We start from the raw sequence: 17085 nt of genomic DNA on the forward strand, positions 1-17085 counted from the left end.
GTCAGCTGCAGCCCCAAGCAGAGGTCGGCTCCCTTTTCCCGTTCGTTTCACCAGCGAGTGAGCCCGCCGCAGCCTCCCACCTGCGTGGACCTCTGTGAATAGCTGTTACCTCGCCGCAGGGCCTCAGTTCCCAGGGGCCACCGCCCGTTTCTAGACCCGGATCTTCAGCCCTTCTCTCCAGCTCCCATCTACTTCGTTTCTGGTCCCGTGAGATGTTTTCCTTACTTTGGAGTCCAGCAATGCCTTTCCAGTTTTCTCTTTTCAACGTTCTGGACTGTGTCCAATGTACCAAGTTTATCTTGTGGCAACATTGAGATCAGGTGGCAGACGTACTCTGTCAGCTTGACTAGATGTTCAAATCACGTTTTTAAAAGCTACCTAAAACTCCAGAGCAGCAAACGCTCCCAGGAGCCTCCTGTAAGGACCATCTGATCCATCTGAAGGGTCTCAGTGCAGCTTGGAAACAAACATCTGTCTCCACCGTCCTCGCTACTACTCCCAACCCACCTGGTACATTTCAGACGCCTAAGTCATCACCTTGGCCAGTGCATTTGCCCCTGACCAGCTCATTCTTTTGAGACACCACTGGCAACTGTTTTAGCCACTGGACCACCTAAGCTAGTGTCCACACCCTACCCCAGCCAGGAAATGAGTGAGCCAGCCCCCAAACTCCATCTCACCACCTGCTTTCCTGGGCCATTCCTGCTGCCAACTGTGCTAGCTAGGCTCTTCCAGGAAGCAACACTGACACAGAGTTAGGAATACAAAAGGCTTACCTGTCTGTGAAAGGAGAAGGGGAGAAGTTGAGCTGGATGGGTGCTGTCACAGCCTGTGATGTAAACACAGTAATTCTCTTTCAGCCCAACGGGGAGAGGGAGCACTGGGGCAAAGATTATTGTCTGGAGAAGCCCCATATTTGGGGGAAATGGCTATAGGCCTTTGTATAACCATCTTGTTCAGTGATGGGCTGAGGGCCAGTACAGCATGACTTAGGCCAGAAAGCTGAACAGACCTTGAAGGAGCTATTAGCTCGAGGCTGTCAGCCAACCCCATTCGCTGAAGATTGGCAACCAGTCCTTTCAAGTCCTTTCCAAGCAAAGTAGCCCATCTCTGTTGTCTGCTGCAATCAGGCGTAATTCTATTTTACCCCTCTATTAACTTCTAGTTGCACATTCTTTTAGTGGTGACCCTAGAGAGTACAGCATGCATCCTTATTAGAGGGTTATTAGTACTTTCAATTAACTAGATGATGCCAGGACCGTGAAGGCAAACTGTTTACTTCCTTCTGCCTTTTGTACCGCAGGAGAACTTTTTTTTTTAATTTGAAGTTAATTCACTAGTGAAATTAGACATTTGCTTATTCATTTAAAAAACTTTTTTAGGGCTTCCTTGGTGGTGCAATGGTTAGGAATCCGCCTGCCAGTGCAGGGGACATGGGTTCGAGCCCTGGTCTGGAAGGATCCCACGTGCTGCGGAGCAACTAAGCCTGTGTGCCACAACTGCTAAGCCTGCGCTCTAGAGCCTGTGAGCCGCAGCTACTGAGGCCCGTGTGCCTAGAGCCCGTGCTCCGAAACACAAGAAGCCACCACAATGAGAAGCCCGCGCACTGCAACGAACATAGCCCTCGGTCGCTGCAACTAGAGAAAGGACTTTGATATTTTTGGGTCTTATATTTCAATCTAAATCTATTTTCAAGTTGATTTTTGTGTATAGGGTCCAATGTCTTTCTTTTGCATGTGGATATCCAGTTTTCCCAGCACTATCTTAATTCAAGTGTGTTTTCTACCCCACAAGACAGTTATATTCATTTCCTTTTACAACTTATTTCCTTTTCTGGTGCTCTCAATTCCAGCTGCATTGTTAGGCTTCCATCTGGGAGGATTTCCTTCTGGCTGGAAAACTCCTTTCAGTGCATCTCTACTGGAGTTGAAATGTTTTTGTTCTTCTGAAAATATTTTTATTTTGCTCTCACTTTGGAGGAAAACTTGCTAAGTATTCTAGGCTGGCGCCTTTTCCTTTTGGCATACAATGTCATTCCATGTCTTCTGGCTTTCCTCATTTCTGTTGAAAGTAACATGTCTATTAAAGACAAAGTCGTTTTCTCAGGTGCTTTCAGATTTTCTCTTTGGGTTCTGACAGCCTTACTGTGACTACCATAGAGCATTAGTTGTGGTTCCCTTTGAATTTATCCTCCTTGGGCATACACAGAACTTCTTGAATCTATAGCTTAAGTCTTTGATAGTTTTGGTGTCTCTTCTACTCCATTCTTTCTCCTTCTCTTTCTGGGACTCCAAATACATGCATGTTACGGTCTTACTGTATCCTTTATTTCTCTTAGGTACTGTTCTGTATTTTCAATCCTTTTCCTCTCCTACTTGTCTGAATGTTTTCTACAAACCTACATGAACGAAGTCCATAAATCTTAACTTCTGCTTTGTCCAATCTGCTTTTAAATTCATTTATTGGGTTTTAAGTTCCAATTACTGTATGTTTCAGTTTCAGAATTTCCACTTGAAATTTTTTTTGGTCATCTATTTTCTTGACTATATTAATCACATTTTAAAGTCTAAAAACACTTGGCATGTTTTGTCTCTTGGCACGCCTAAGAAACTTTTATTGAAAGCCAACATTGTGTATGAAAAATGGTAGTGGCTTTAGGTGGTGCAGTTTTCCTTGAGAGGGAATTTGTTTCTTCTGGTAAGACTGGTCTTTGCTCTTACTTCTAGGCTGTGGTCCTTTGGTGGTTTTGCTGTTTACCAGTCCTTCCTCCTCGAGTCCCTAAGCTCCAATCCTGCCTCCCCAACACTTAGCTGTCAAGACTCTTCTTAGCTGCTATTCTCTACTTGGCTTTTTGGCATCTCTCCCTGCACAGTTTAGGACTCATCAAAGGCCTTGAGAGGAAGAGCAGTGAATGTCAGGCTCACTTTATGATCCTCTTTTCTCCAGGATCTTGTCCCTTGTCTTGGCTTCTTCCGTCACCCTTCATTCCAAGGTCTCCCCAGCCCTGTAAGGCTGCTGAAAGCTCGGAGCCTCTGCTTTCTGCAGGGCCTCATGTTCCTTAATCAGCAAAAGCCAAAAGGGGAAAAGTGGTATCGAATATCAGATTCACTTCAGTGCATTTCTCCTCTGAGCACCTGCGGCCCTGTTTGCTCTCCAGTGCCTTCAAAGGGCTAGTTTTATTATTTATTCATTTATTTTGGCTGGGCCGTGCGGCATGCAGGATCTTAGCTCCCCAACCAGTGATCGAACCCGTGCCCCCCTGCAGTGGAAGCACAGAGTCTTAACCACTGGACCACCAGGGAAGTCCCAAAGAGCTAGCTTTTTTTTTTTTTTTTTTTTTAACCACTGTGCCACCAGGGAAGCCCAACTGCTCATTTTGAAGGACAGAAAAATGTCATTTTGATGGAAGCCCCACGTCTTTTCCCTTACGATTCGCGCTTCGTGTCCTAAGAATTCTTTGCCCATTCCAAAGCTGATTAGGTATTTTTGTTTTCTTCTGGAAGCTTGTGTAAATGCTTATGGTTTTAGACCTATCATAGATTTTGTTTTGTTTTTTGGCCGTGATATGTAGCTTACATGGGATCTTAGTTCCCTGACCAGGGATTGAACCCAGGCCCTGGGCAGTGAAAGCATGGAGTCCTAACCACTGGACCTCCAGGGAATTCTCCCTACCATCTATTTTGTATTAGTTTTTGTATATGGTGTTGGAGAGGAGTCAAGGTTAACTTCCTCGCATACAGATACCCAACCGCTGGTCGAGAAGACTTTCCTTTCCCACGTAACTGCCTCGGCACTGTTGTTGAAAATCAACTCACCGTGTATTTGTGGGGTCTATTTCTGGATTCTATTCCATTTCATTGATCTATTTCAGCCTCAGCAAACTTCTTCTATAAGGGCCAGACAGTAAATATTTTGCGGTTTGCAGGCCACGTGGCCTCTGTTGCAACTACTCAACTCTGTCAGTGTATCATGAGAGCAGCCAGTCGAGGGTCAGATCCAGGAGCAAGAAGGCGCATTCCCACAAGCCCCTCTACTCCTCTAAGCTTATCAAACGTACCTACGCTGGTCTGCTTTGAAACTGTCTTGCAGCTGTCAGGCTTTGTCCATCGCTACGCCTGTAACATTTCTATTGTTCTACTGGCTATTAAACACTTGATGTTTCATAGTCTCCACTCACTGCTCTACTTTGAAATCAAATTGACAACTTCTAAGGAAAAACAACACCAGAAAGATTTGTTTGGGAGCGCACTGTAACAGCTAGTATTAACTGAGCATTTACGCAGTCGAGCACTGTTCTGTTATATATGTAAATGTGCTACACCTGATCTTCACAGCTCTGTCACCTGCTGGCTGAGCATCCTTGCACAGGACTATTTAACTTCCGTGTCCCTCTTATGCACGTGTGAAATGAGGGTAACTATCTATCTCACAAAATTGCTGTGAAAACAAGTTAATGCACGTAAAGCTTTTAGAACAGTGCTTTAAGAACTCATTTTTCTGTTAACAAGTGGAGAATTGTACAGGAGAAACAAAACCAGACCACTCAATGCCTTACGGAAGGCAGTATGAAACAGTCAGCTGAGGGGTCCCTGCCTTTAAGCATTTAGAACCCACCTAGGGTAAAAAATTCAAAGGCAGCACTGTGTCGTCTGTTCATTATGTAAGTAATGAACGATTGGTACAGTCGGTAAGGGCAAAGCCAGCACGCACTGACTGCTGAAAACAAATGGCCGAGCCAAAAAGGCATCAGTAAGGACGGGAACAGGATCCAGAGAGAAGAAACCGAATCGAAGGAAAGAATGAACACCAGCTATGGAGCGAGACAAGGAACACGACTCCTGGCCTGTCACCGTGGTGCAAAAGCAGTGGACAATGGACAAACGAAGGGGCATAGCTCTGTCCCAAGAAAACCACCTGTAAACACAGGTGTTGGGCCAGAGCTGGCACGTGGGAGGTAGCCGACCCTGAAGCTGAAAAATGACTAAATCCATCTGCCTGGAGTGAAGGTGCTTGAGTTTTCTGGAGGTTCAGCTTGCAAACAGAACCACAGGCTCAAAGCCAGGATTTAGAAAGGCCAGTAGGTGACCTTAGGGGGTTGAGAAGTGAGGAGACAGCACATACTAACATTTATGAAGTGTTTACAGTAAGGCAAGAACTGTTCTATGTGCTTTAGATCCATGAACTCGTGGCTGTGGTTTCCCCATCGGACAGAAAAAGCAGCTGAGACAAAAAGAAGCTCTCCATCCTGGGTGGGTGGGGCGGCCTGTGAGTGAATGCCAGCCCCGGCCCGGAGCCCACGGCTCTGAGCGCTCAGCGGGGCCTGCGGGATCCGGGGGCCCAGAGGTGTGTGCCCAGACTAGCACAGGGGGACGTGGTGACTAGCTGGCTCTGGGGCATTGATAACAGCCAGGGGGACACTTGCTTATGCGAACAGACGGAGGAGGGAAAAGGAGCAGCTGTGACACAGCATCACGTTCTAAACACCACTATGGAACACCTGAGAAATTCTGCCTCCAAAGCTACCTCCTGGGGCCGGATGCCAAAACCCCAGGCTGGGGAGGTGTTATACACGGAGGACAGACACAGCACAAGCTCGCAGCAGATCCCCCGAACAAAGTGCACGGAGCCCCTGCGCGTCGGGCTCTGGCTGCTCCTGCCATTTGGGCAGGACAAGCCCCCGAGCCCGGGGACAGCAGGCTCTTTCCTGGGTGCAGCTGGCCGGCCTCCCCGGCGCAGGATCTGGTGCATGCAGCACGAGAGCTGGTGTCAGGAAGCCTGACCCGTCAAAAACCAATGGTGGTTCTCTCATTAAGGCCCCACACCCTGTCTAGTTACTAAAGCCCAAGCAAGGTACAAGAGAAGACTTCTAGAAACAAAGAATCAGGCTTTATTTTGTTGTCGTTTTTTTAATACAGGTATGGTGTAGTAGACATCTGTTAGTCTCGCATTCAGTATGGCCAACCCACAGAAATGAAAGTAGAAACTCAGTGAGCTTGTGCTCGCTCCTGTCCCCGGGGCTGACACCCTCCCACCCCCAACAGCCTTTGTGCTGCCCACCCGTGCCCCCTCCCTGCCACGCGAGTCGAGCAGAACAAAACACCACCCCAAGGAGAAACCCTGAGTGCCCTTTCATCAGCAGTGGGTGGGATGAAGTAAGACACCGTGTTTACCTTGGGTGGGATGGAGAAGCCAAGCAAATCCAGACGGTACAGGGGCAGCGCGTGCACCCCTGGAGCCAGGTCGGTGCCCACAAAGCTCTCCACCAGGCGAGACAAGAGCGTGCCGTCCTTCCACAGTCCCCGAGGTCCGGGCCGCATCAGTCAGCATCCTTGAGACAAGCGAAGGGCGCCCTGTCCTCTGGCAGTGCTAGAGTCCTGGGGAGAGCACCCGAGGACAGTGTCTTCTGAGAGGAGCTCCCAACAGAAAGGGTCCCTGAGGAGGCGCGCAAAGGCCAGGCACAGCAGCCCTGCCGTCTGTCCCAGGGGCACTGCCGACTCCACTGTCCTTGAGGGCTAGGTCTGCCTCGGGAAACCTCATGGAAGGTTTCCACACCATTTACAATGGAAAAGTAAATCAGAAATAAGGCATTAGACACTTGATGTTTTATTTCCACACGCAATGTAACGTTTAGGCACGCTGCTTGGGATGCTACTTCTAAAAAAAATCGTTGGCCATTTTTCAGAATATCCTTTTGGTTTTAAATACTGGTCAGGAAAAACAAATGATGTAAAAATACGTGAATAATTTTCTATTACAGAAATGAAAAACTGATTTGCATCTAAAAGTGCAGGAGGTGAAGTAGTTTAACCCTTTCACCAGACAGTACGGCAATATACGATATATTGCTTCAGCTGCTTGAGAAGGCTGTGATGTATTTTTATACTGACATAGAAAATTATAAATTACACTGAATTAGTATCCATAATCACTATATATGTACACAAACCAGTTCTTAAAAAAAAATACACTGGTTTAGAATTTACGAGTGAAAACCTCACAAGGTACAGTAAAACAATTAACATGCTCAGGTGCCGGATTTTGATTTCTAGTTTAAAAACACGAGCCTGTAAAATGAACGCACTCTAATTCCATTAGCAGCACGAGCATTTCCCCACGGACTTGCCTAATGTGATTTAGGTATGTGAGATACGCAGATTGTATGATTTAGGTATGTGAGATACGCAGATTGTATGATTTAGGTATGTGAGATACGCAGATTGCTCTGAAACGTTCATTGGTGTTGCTTGTTAACAAGGTAAATTTTGGTGAATGGGTTAAAAGGCAGATGAACAACCAAAACAAAACAAAAAACAAAAACAAAAAAACCCCCAAACCACAGGCCAGGTACACTCCAAATGTTCTAGTGTTTCACCCGGAGGGACAATCAGTTCAAGCAAACAAGACTTTAACAGAACGTATGGCTTTACAATAACATCAATTTATCAACTAAGTTGTAGCAATAAATACTTAATCTCTACCAATAGACTTACATTTTTTGATCCGCTTTAAACAATACAGAAAACAGTTACCAATCAAAAACTGGTTATAAAAAGAACACCAAGTATTTCTTATTCAAAATCACTTTTGTAAGTTAGAACAACCAAAATAACACTTAGAGGGCATCTCAATCCTACAACTCCTCGCCAACCTGGAAGAAAAATGAATTCAGAACTTTGTACAAGGTGAAAAATGTATGAAAACTGCCTAATACTTTGGTCACACTAATAACTGTCAAATAGTTATGTTTCAAATACAATAGATCTGTGTGTTCACTTTTATAAAACTATTCTTACAGCCATTTTAACTATAGTATTACTACTATTATTACATGGGTGGCAAGATCTTATTTCACAGGCTACCCATTATTTAGAACAATACAATATAAACATACGCAAAAATTCTTGGTATTTGTCAATGTGCAATATTTGTACGCTTCTGGGTCTCTCTGTACAACGTCTTAGACTCTAGAATATAAAGGTTGCTGGTCCTGATCCCTTGCAGAGTGAGTGCAGCAGCGGTGGCTCGGCGGGCTCCCGACGCAGCCCCGGACCCCGCACGGTGGCGCCTGCGGTCCCCGGTCAGCAGCAGCAGCAGCGGCAGCGGAGCTCGCTCATCATACGGGGCCGTTAACCGCCGCATCGCCCGGCATGCTCGACTGCTCAGTCCTGCGGGGTGAGACCAACTCCGTGTAGCTCCCCGAGGGTGGGGAGCGTTTATTTGAATATTGTCTACGCAGTGCCTAGCACAAAGCCTGCACTCAGCGGTTACTTCATGAAATGCTTCTTAAATACATTTTCCTAAAGCTCCAGAAAATCTAACTGAACAGCTCTAAGCTTCAGCTCCGGTGAACTAAGCACTTAGCAAGGGCTGCAGAGGAGCAGGGGCTCCGTGAGACCCACCACGCCTCAGCCTCTCAGAAGCACAGGGACAGACTGGTCAGTGGTCCCCGAACCTTCAGGAGCTATTTGCTCATCCCTCCTTCAAAACACCTCGTTCTCTGTTCTGTATATTGCAATCCATATAAAATTTCACTTGATAAAAATAGGATTTTGCTACTGGGGGCTGGGGGCGGGGAACGACAAAAGTTTGTAAAAGGACCAACTTTGAGAACAAAGGTGTGCGCTTTAACACGTGCTCCCCCGAAGCAAACATCAGGGGTGATGCTGTGGGGGGCAGGGGTGGGGGAGAGGGGGATATGAAAGGAACAAAGTGGTGACAGGGTACCCAGGACCTTCCTGCCGAACTACAGTGTGACCTACGTCTCATGAACGAGACTTGGGAAAAGATGTTTAGAGCTGAAACTGGGAAGCACAAGCACTCTTGAACCGGCACTCCAACTTTACAGTGCTTCAGACCCCTGCTAATCCTAACAGAGACCCGCGAAGTTAGCTCCACTCACACAGCAGACTCTACCTACATTCCATGGTGTCTCAGTGTATCACAGAGACACAGGCACCAGCATTCTGGAACCAGACGCAGCCGGGCACATGCCCTGCCTTCGCCACTTACAAGCTGTGTCTTAACCTCTCTCAGCTCAGTTTTCTCCCCCTGTAAAAGGGGGACAATAACCCCCGCCCCCGTAAAGAGATAAGTATACAACGTATGCAAGGTACCTGCTTGCACACTGCTGGCACAGACACCATACATACTTAATACTGAAAAATAAAATTTTGTGGCAATGAAAAGCTCTACGTGCAACAGTGCACATCTGTCAACCTCAACATTAATATTTGGTTGTGACAGGAACCATCTCGGTAAGGCTGCATACAGAAATTCCCAAATGGCTATCTTCATTGTCAACAGTGCCGTAAATTGCTTTTAGAATGCAAATGTGACACATCAGAAAACCTACCTCTGTCCCCGCCAAAACAGCAGCTCAGATGCCCCGACTGCCCTACCTGAAGTGGGACTCCTATTCCTTCATCCAGCTTTATTTAGGCTTCATGTCCCTATATATTATCTGCGGGGTCTGTTTTGCTACTGTTTTATCACCAGGCCTAAACCAGTGGCTGCTGCACTCATATGTGTGTCGGATGGAGGAAGGACAGGCAGACAAGTGATGCCCCCTCTTCTCCCACTGGCTCTCCCCACCTTTCTCCTCCACTGCCTGAGTCCTGCAGATTGGGAGAGGCAGGGCTCCACATCCCAGATGTGTCTCTGCACGAAGAGCAAGTGGGTCCCCCGAGGCAAACACTTCTGCACTCCAGAGCCCAGTAACCGATCCCACAGGCTGGCTGTATCACTCATGTCAGAGAAACCAAGAACACACTCCAGGAGCAACGACTCCAAAGTGGGACAGGTTAGATATCTTGCAGGCAGTTCTCCATATAAAGGAAATTTACAGGGAGACACTAGGGAGGTGACAATGACTGCTTAGGTTATTACACCTACAGAGGACCTTTGAGAAAACATACCAAACCCTAGGCAAAAAAGTGACTTGCCCAAACCCTTAGATGCACAGCTGGGGCTGGCTCCCCTGCAGCCGGAGTGCCATCCCGTCTCCTCCTCCCAAAGCTGCCACTAGAGCCAGCACGCACAAGTAGTTCTTATAATTAATTAGTTTTATACACACACACAAGTTTTTAATTACAAAAGCAAACCCCTCATCCCAGCTGTAATTTCCATGAGAGAAACAAAAGCAGGGTTTCCTACACTATGAACATACAGGTTTACTGACCAGTGAACAGAGAGTGCCCCCTGCTGGTTCCCACTGGTTACACTGCCCCTAAAATGCCTAGATTTGGGGGCACCAGGTGAGAGGGCAAGTACTTCTTGGAAATGGCTTTAAAAGTTACTTTATTCCTTATGGAAGGAATATACAAACTTGGATATATTTAATTAAAACAGTTCAGTCTGCGTAGCACTGAGCGAAGGTCCCTGTGGTCCAAGGGCAAGTCCTGAACTTCCCACACAAGCTCTGGAGCAACAGGAGGCCGCCCTCGCCCTGCCTGTGGGGCTGCACACAGCCCAGGGTGGCCCTTGCGGGCTGGGGCTCTGGCTGGGCCTGTCCCTCCAGGCCACGGGCTCAGTCTAAGCAAAAGGTGACTAGAGGGCTTCCCTGGTGGCGCAGTGGTTGAGAGTCCGCCTGCCGATGCAGGGGACACGGGTTCGTGCCCCGGTCCGGGAAGATCCCACGGCCCGCGGAGCGGCTGGGCCCGTGAGCCATGGCCACTGAGCCTGCGCGTCAGGAGCCTGTGCTCCGCGACGGGAGAGGCCACAACAGTGAGAGGCCCGCGTACCATAAAAAAAAGAAAAAAGTGACTAGACAGATAACGTCACATTTCAGATCCCTTGGCTCTAGTGGTGGGATTTTCACACTTCATCCGGACAAGATAAATATTTTGCAAAACAAAACCAAAGAGGGACTCATCTGAGAGTGGAGAGTATTTAGCCACACACATGAAAGGGTCTCCAGGAAAGCCCTCCCGTGTGTCACGGGGACACACCTGTGGGAACCGGGCACTAGGGAGCAGCTTGTGTGTGCCTGGCAGCTGGGTGACTCCGGCACTGAGGGAACCCAATCCTGGAAGGGCTCAGTATCAGCCTCAACCTGGTGCCTCATCAAGAAAAAAAAAAGGGGGGGTGGGGGTGGGGATATGCCAGCACGAGAGACCCTTCCAGCCCAAATAATTTCTCACAGAGCCAGTGATGTTACTGAATCTCCAAAAACCAGTTAGTTTTCAGCTTCTGCAGTAGGAGATAACTGTTACGTCTACGTTCTCAGCTCAGTCACCCTGATTACCATACGGAACTGAGAAAAAGCTTCTGTGCAAGTCACTGCACACCTGAGGACAACGTAACGACCCCCCACCGCCATACCAGCTTCCCTCCCAGCTCCCAGGAGACAAAGCCAGAGCAGGGCCCAGGCAGGACGGCCGGAAGCAGGTGGTTACCTCTGCTCTGGGCTGCTGCTGGGGGGCCGGGGGGCTGCAGACTTCCCCTCTGCCGTCTCCAGGCTCTCCGCCACATCTTTACAAGCAGCATCTTGAGAGGTAGACAGTTTTCCTTCCTCACTGCAGTAAAGAGGACGACAGGCAGCGTTAGACGCTCGACGCGGCAGCACCGGGTGGAGGAGGAGGGCGCATGCACTTGGCTCTGGAAGTCATGGCGGCCATGGATCCAAGCCCCGGGGCTGAGCATGCTGGTGGGCGGGGGGTATCACAGGGACCACAGACACGACTGGGAAACCATGGAAGGGGAGGATCACACACAACTGGGAGCCGAAAGAGGGACCATGTAATGCAGCTGGTGTCTGGTAAAGAATGGTCCCCCATCACTGTACATACCGGTAGGATTTCAACACTCTGAAGCCAAGTGTGCAAAACAGAAAAAGAAATGTACAAGAGTTTCAGAATACTCCTATAAATGAGGTATTTGGGGGAATAATATGTCGACGACTGCACATAAGCAGAACTGCAGACTCGGTGAAGGTGTCAAAGGAACCTGTTTGAAGGAATGAGTCTTTAGTTCAAGATTTCTGCCTTCAGGGCCAATCCCCCACCAGCTTGCTGGCTGATGTCGCGTGAGCCACGCAGCCTGAGCCAGGTCCTCTGACTGCGTGAGAAGGACAAACCATGAGGGAAAGAGAGCCAGGAACAGTGGCCAGAAAGGTAAAAACCGGTCCCGAGGGGTCACAGAGAGGATTGGGGAAACAAAACATGAAAGGATGATTTTCCCCTTAGGTACAGCTCTTGCAGAGAAAGACAAGGAGCAAATGCCTGTCAACTGTCTGTGGGCGGGGCATTTAGACTTCTGCCTATCTCGTGTCTGGCATCCCACTCTGACACAATCTCGTGTCTGGCATCCAACTCTGACACAATTCCAGACGGCACTGAATTGAGCTTAAGGGCAGCTGAAGGTCCCCTCCGGGACAGTCCATCGTTCTCAGTGTGGGTCCTGTCTCAGATTTGCTTAGGAAGAAACTCACTTTAGGATGACTTCTCGGTGGCTTTCACACGGGTCTGGCAACTTACAAGGAGGAAAGTGAACGGAAGTCTAGCTCATTACTCTTCCTAATTTATCCCCATTCTCCACTCCCTGCCCACCAAAGCAACTATCCTGATGTGTTCAATACATGTTACTTTCATTCTTGTGCGTGTATTCTGAGACACATCACTGGCCTGGAACCGCACACCTCCCTGCATTTATCTCTGTACCAGCACAGTCTGGAGGGCCATCTTTTCCTGCTGCCTGTAGCACAGCATCCCACGGTGCACACCTCCCGTTCTACCGCGTTCTCACAGCGACCGGTGCCTCTGTGCACGGGGCTGCAACGCTGCCACTGCCTGCTGGGGCCCCGGTGGACCCGCTGGGACACTTCTCGGGGCTCTACACCCAGGAGTGGAAAATGCTGGTCATCCTTCCAGCCAGCATGCCCACCAGCAGGGCGACAGGGCTCCTGTAGCCCCAGAGCCCCACCAATACTCAGCATTTCCCACCCTTCCAATTCCTGCCAGTCTAGTAAGAGGTGCCTGATATGAATGAGTTTTGAGTATCTCTTCTTAGTTTTGCCCCTTTGGGTTTCCTTGTCTGTATACTGCCTAATGATATTTTTTGCCCATTTTCTGATTTGGGTTTTCTACATCTTTTCCTTACTGGTTTGAATATTAAATGTTAATTTCTGACTGATCTACAGCTGTAAGCTTTCTCCCCCTCAATTTGCCATCTGCCTCTTCATTTTGTCTACAATATTTTATTAGCCAGAAATTCTTAAATTTGATGTAATCCAATTCTACTCTTTGCATGAGGTTTATGCTTTTGGAGGTTGCTTTTTTTTTTTTTTTGGGAGGTTGCTTTGTTTTGTTTTGAAAAAGAAGTCCTTTTCTGTCCACAGGTCAGGATACACTGCATTTTCTTCTAACTACCATGAGACTCTGGCCACATCACTTAACTCCAGTATATCGTTTTCGTCATCTGGAAAGTGGGAGGATAGCCATGGTACTTATAGGGTCCTTGAAAGAAAGAAACGAGTTAACACGTGAAAAACATCTGGCACAGCGCCGGGCACACAGGAGGCGCTGCACGTGTGCTCTCACCCTTCGTGCTCAGGCTTCACTGGTTCCCTTCGAGTGAGCCCACCTCCATCACCTGCTACGCCATCCGCCTTGGGACTGAGCTCTCTCTCACCACAGTGGCCCCTTTAACTATCTGTGTGCTAATATTACACTGTTTTCAGTATTTGGACTTTGCAGCATGACCAGTACTGCCAGGGTAAGTCTCTTATTTAACCTTTCTTTCTATGGCTCTCTAAGCAATTTGGGAAACTTTTTATTCCACATGAATTTTAGAATATGCTTCTCAAGTGTCTTAAAACTCCAACTGAAATTGTGACTGGGACTGCACTAAACTTACAGATTAATTTGGTGATGGTGGGTGTCTCTGCAGCACTGAGCTGTCCCATCTCGTGATGGCCTTCACTTGTCCAGATCTTCTTCTGTGGCTTCTTTTATTAGCACTTTCGAGTTTTCTCTATAGATATCTGGGTTAAGGTAATTCCTAAATAATTTATAGTTGGATGTATTTTGTGACTGGCACTTTCCTTTTTATTCTATATACAACCTAGTTGCTTATTACTGATGTAGAGAAAGGCTACTGATTTTTAAAATTGCTCTTACCTGGCAGCTTTGCTGAACTCTTACAAGCCTGCTACTGACCTAGTTGTAGTTGATCATTATCACCTGCAAATAATCAGTTTCATCACTTCCCATCTCATCTTTACCTATACCTCTATTTCTTTTTCCTTTCTTCTTAACACTCCCCAGGACTGCCTATACAGTGGCAGTGACAATGGGCATCCCTATTTGCTCCTTCCATGAAAGTTAATGCAACTAAAATTTCTTCATTAAGTATACTTTTTGGTGTAGTGTTTTGGTATTTAGCTTTTACCAAGTTAAGGAAATTCATTTCTCTTCCTGATTTGCTCAGTGTTTTAATCATATATAGCTTTTTTCAACAGCTTCATCAAAAACATCAAATGACCTTCTTTCACTCTGTTAATATGCAGTGAATTACACTGACAGATTTCTTGCTGCTGAACCATCCTTGCAGTCCAGGGATAAACTCTAACTGATCATTATGAACTATTTTTAGTATACTGTCGGGTTCAGTTAGCAAATATTTTATATAGGATGTTTGCATTTAATTTGCTTGCAAGTGACATAAGCTGATCATTTTCCGTAATTATCCTTATTTGTTTTGGAATTAAGATTTCACTGCCTCATAAAAAGATAAAGGCAGCTTTTGTACTTTTTCTATTTTCTGTAACAATTTAGATAGGAATTAATAGGTTAACACGCACGGAGGGACTTCCCTGGCGTTCCTGTGGTTAAGACTGCGCTCCCACTGCAGGGGGCATGGGTTCCATCCCTATTTGGGGAACTAAGATCCCACATGCCTCATGGCACAGCCAAAACAACAAACAAACAAACAAACAAAAATGCACGGAATAGCACTGAATCATTGATGTCACTGACGCGAGGCTGAGGCCGACCCGTTAGTCTGCTCCTTGTTTTCCTCCACCAATAATGGCTTGTTTGTACTCTTTGTCAACTTAAAAGAGTTATTATTAGATTGTGTCTCTTCCTTTGATATTAGGTTCTTCCTATAATCCTGCTACTGCATGTTTCTTTGCTGGTTACGGCTTGTCTTTTCATTTTATTGTGTCTTTTGGAATACTTGAAATTAAATAAAGTCAAATTTATTAATCTTTCCCCTTATGGTTTGGCTTTTTTATGGTTAAGAGACCCTTTACCATAGAGCTGTAAGATACTCTCTTATGCTGTCTTCTGAAAGTTGTACTTTTGCCTTTCATACTTACGCTCATTGAGAGAGAGATTTAATTTTATTTTTCTCCAACATTGGATAATCACTATTTATTAGTCCCTTCCTTCCTCACCAGCTTATGTCACCCTAACACGTAAGTGTGGGGGTCTGTCTGTTGGTACAACTCTGTGCCTAGGTCACACGCATCATCTCAGTAACAGTGAGTCTTGCTGCCTAATACCGTGAAGCCCCCTCACTTTACCCTCTTTAACATGATCTTGGCTATTCTTGGCTCCCCCTGATCTTCTCTGGGACTCTCACAATCTGCTTCTCCCTTTCATAAAAACTCCATTGGGAGTTTGATGAGAAATACGTTCATTTTATAGATTAATTTGTTAAGAAATGCCAAAGATATCGTCCCATTAGCAAACATGGTATATCTCCCTATTTATTTAGGCCTTTGTTTTTTTTTCAGTCTTAGTTATAGACAGCGTGTAACTTTTCATTTAAAAAGGGGGAGGGACACATCTAAGACATCTTGTGTTGGCTTATAAGGTGCAATTGATTTGTGGGTTCATCCAGTAAACTTGTTAAACTTTCCTCATAATTCTAATATTTACCTACAGATTCCACTGGAATTTTTTATGTAGAAAATCATAACCTACAAACAAACAGTAACCATTTTATCTCTTTCAAATCTGTTTTTATTTATGCTGCATGTGCTAAGACCAGCAGCACAGTGCTGAAGGGAAGCAGTCACTGCAGGGTTCGCTGTCTGGGTCATGTCTTTGAAGGGACTATTTCTTCAAAATAATGCTTCACCGTTAAGAATAAAGTCTGCTGTAGACTTTCAGTAGACACTTTTATCAGTAGCTATTTTCTATTCCTAGGTTGCTAAATAGTCACAAACAACTTTAATTTTTCTCAAATGCTTTTCTGTCTACTGAAGGTCCAAAGGGTTTTTATCCTTTTATCTGTGAATTACCTTCAATAATCTTTACAATGTTATAACATCCTTACATTCATGCGATACATCCTTGGTCATGACTTAAAAACACATTGCTGGATTTGGTTTGCTAGCTTTTAACTTTAAAGTGCTCTACATATAGACCCACACATGAAATTAGCCTACAACTATTTTTTCTTTCATGCTTTGCTTGACTTCATGAGTTGGGAAGCATTACTTCTCGTGATCTGAAAGGGTCTGTGTAAGATGGAGACCAGAGCTCTAAGCACTGGTTTAGTTGCAGTCTGCAGGTTTTTTCTGTTTTGTTTCTGTTTTGCGGTACACGGGCCTCTCACTGTTGTGGCCTCTCCCGTTGCGGAGCACAGGCTCCGGACGCGCAGGCTCAGCGGCCATGGCTCACGGGCCCAGCCGCTCTGCGGCATGTGGGATCCTCCCGGACCGGGGCACGAACCGTGTTCCCTGCATCGGCAGGCGAACTCTCAACCACTGCACCACCAGGGAAGCCCAGTCTGTAGGTTTCGACAGAACTTTTTCATTACTCTTTCAGTTTTAAGTTTTTCATCTTCATTATGATTCCTTGTTGATCCATGAGTTTAGAAGTGAGGCTAATTTCCAAATATGTTTTTTTAAAGCTATCATTTTGCTACTGAATTCTGCTGACTGCATTATGTCTGGAGAAAATGATCTGTATAGTACCAAACCTTTGGCTTGGATGGTCCAAGCTTTGCAGCCTGCCTGTATCCAGTGCAATTCCTATCATGGCTAGAAATTGTCAGTTTTTTATACTCACGTATTTTGAATCCATCAGTGTTCTGAACCTACAGTCTCCTAAACACTATTAAAAGGGGAGGGGTGGG

The 17085-nt window shown here is 46.4% G+C and overlaps 1 protein-coding gene across 10 annotated transcripts in view; it reads right to left on the minus strand.

Annotated features, from left to right (window-relative positions):
- Positions 1–5864: 5864 nt before the first annotated feature.
- Positions 5865–17085, minus strand: part of PPP6R3 (protein phosphatase 6 regulatory subunit 3) — a 128057-nt gene continuing 116836 nt past the window's right edge. For 6 of the 10 annotated variants that reach the window (XM_024748902.1, XM_024748903.1, XM_024748910.1 and 3 more), the window contains 2 exons: positions 11394–11513; positions 5865–6374 (listed from right to left, as the gene is read on the minus strand). In XM_024748902.1, the coding sequence (XP_024604670.1) occupies positions 6317–6374; positions 11394–11513 (178 nt within the window). In that variant the 3' untranslated portion in view covers positions 5865–6316. Of the gene's footprint in view, positions 8166–11393; positions 11514–17085 lie in introns of all 10 variants that reach the window. The other 4 variants (XM_024748907.1, XM_024748911.1, XM_024748909.1 and 1 more) reach the window with 1 other exon arrangement.

Source organism: Neophocaena asiaeorientalis, unplaced genomic scaffold (assembly GCF_003031525.2).
Source record: "Neophocaena asiaeorientalis asiaeorientalis breed wild unplaced genomic scaffold, Neophocaena_asiaeorientalis_V1.1 scaffold43, whole genome shotgun sequence".
Taxonomy (NCBI): Eukaryota; Metazoa; Chordata; class Mammalia; order Artiodactyla; family Phocoenidae; genus Neophocaena; species Neophocaena asiaeorientalis.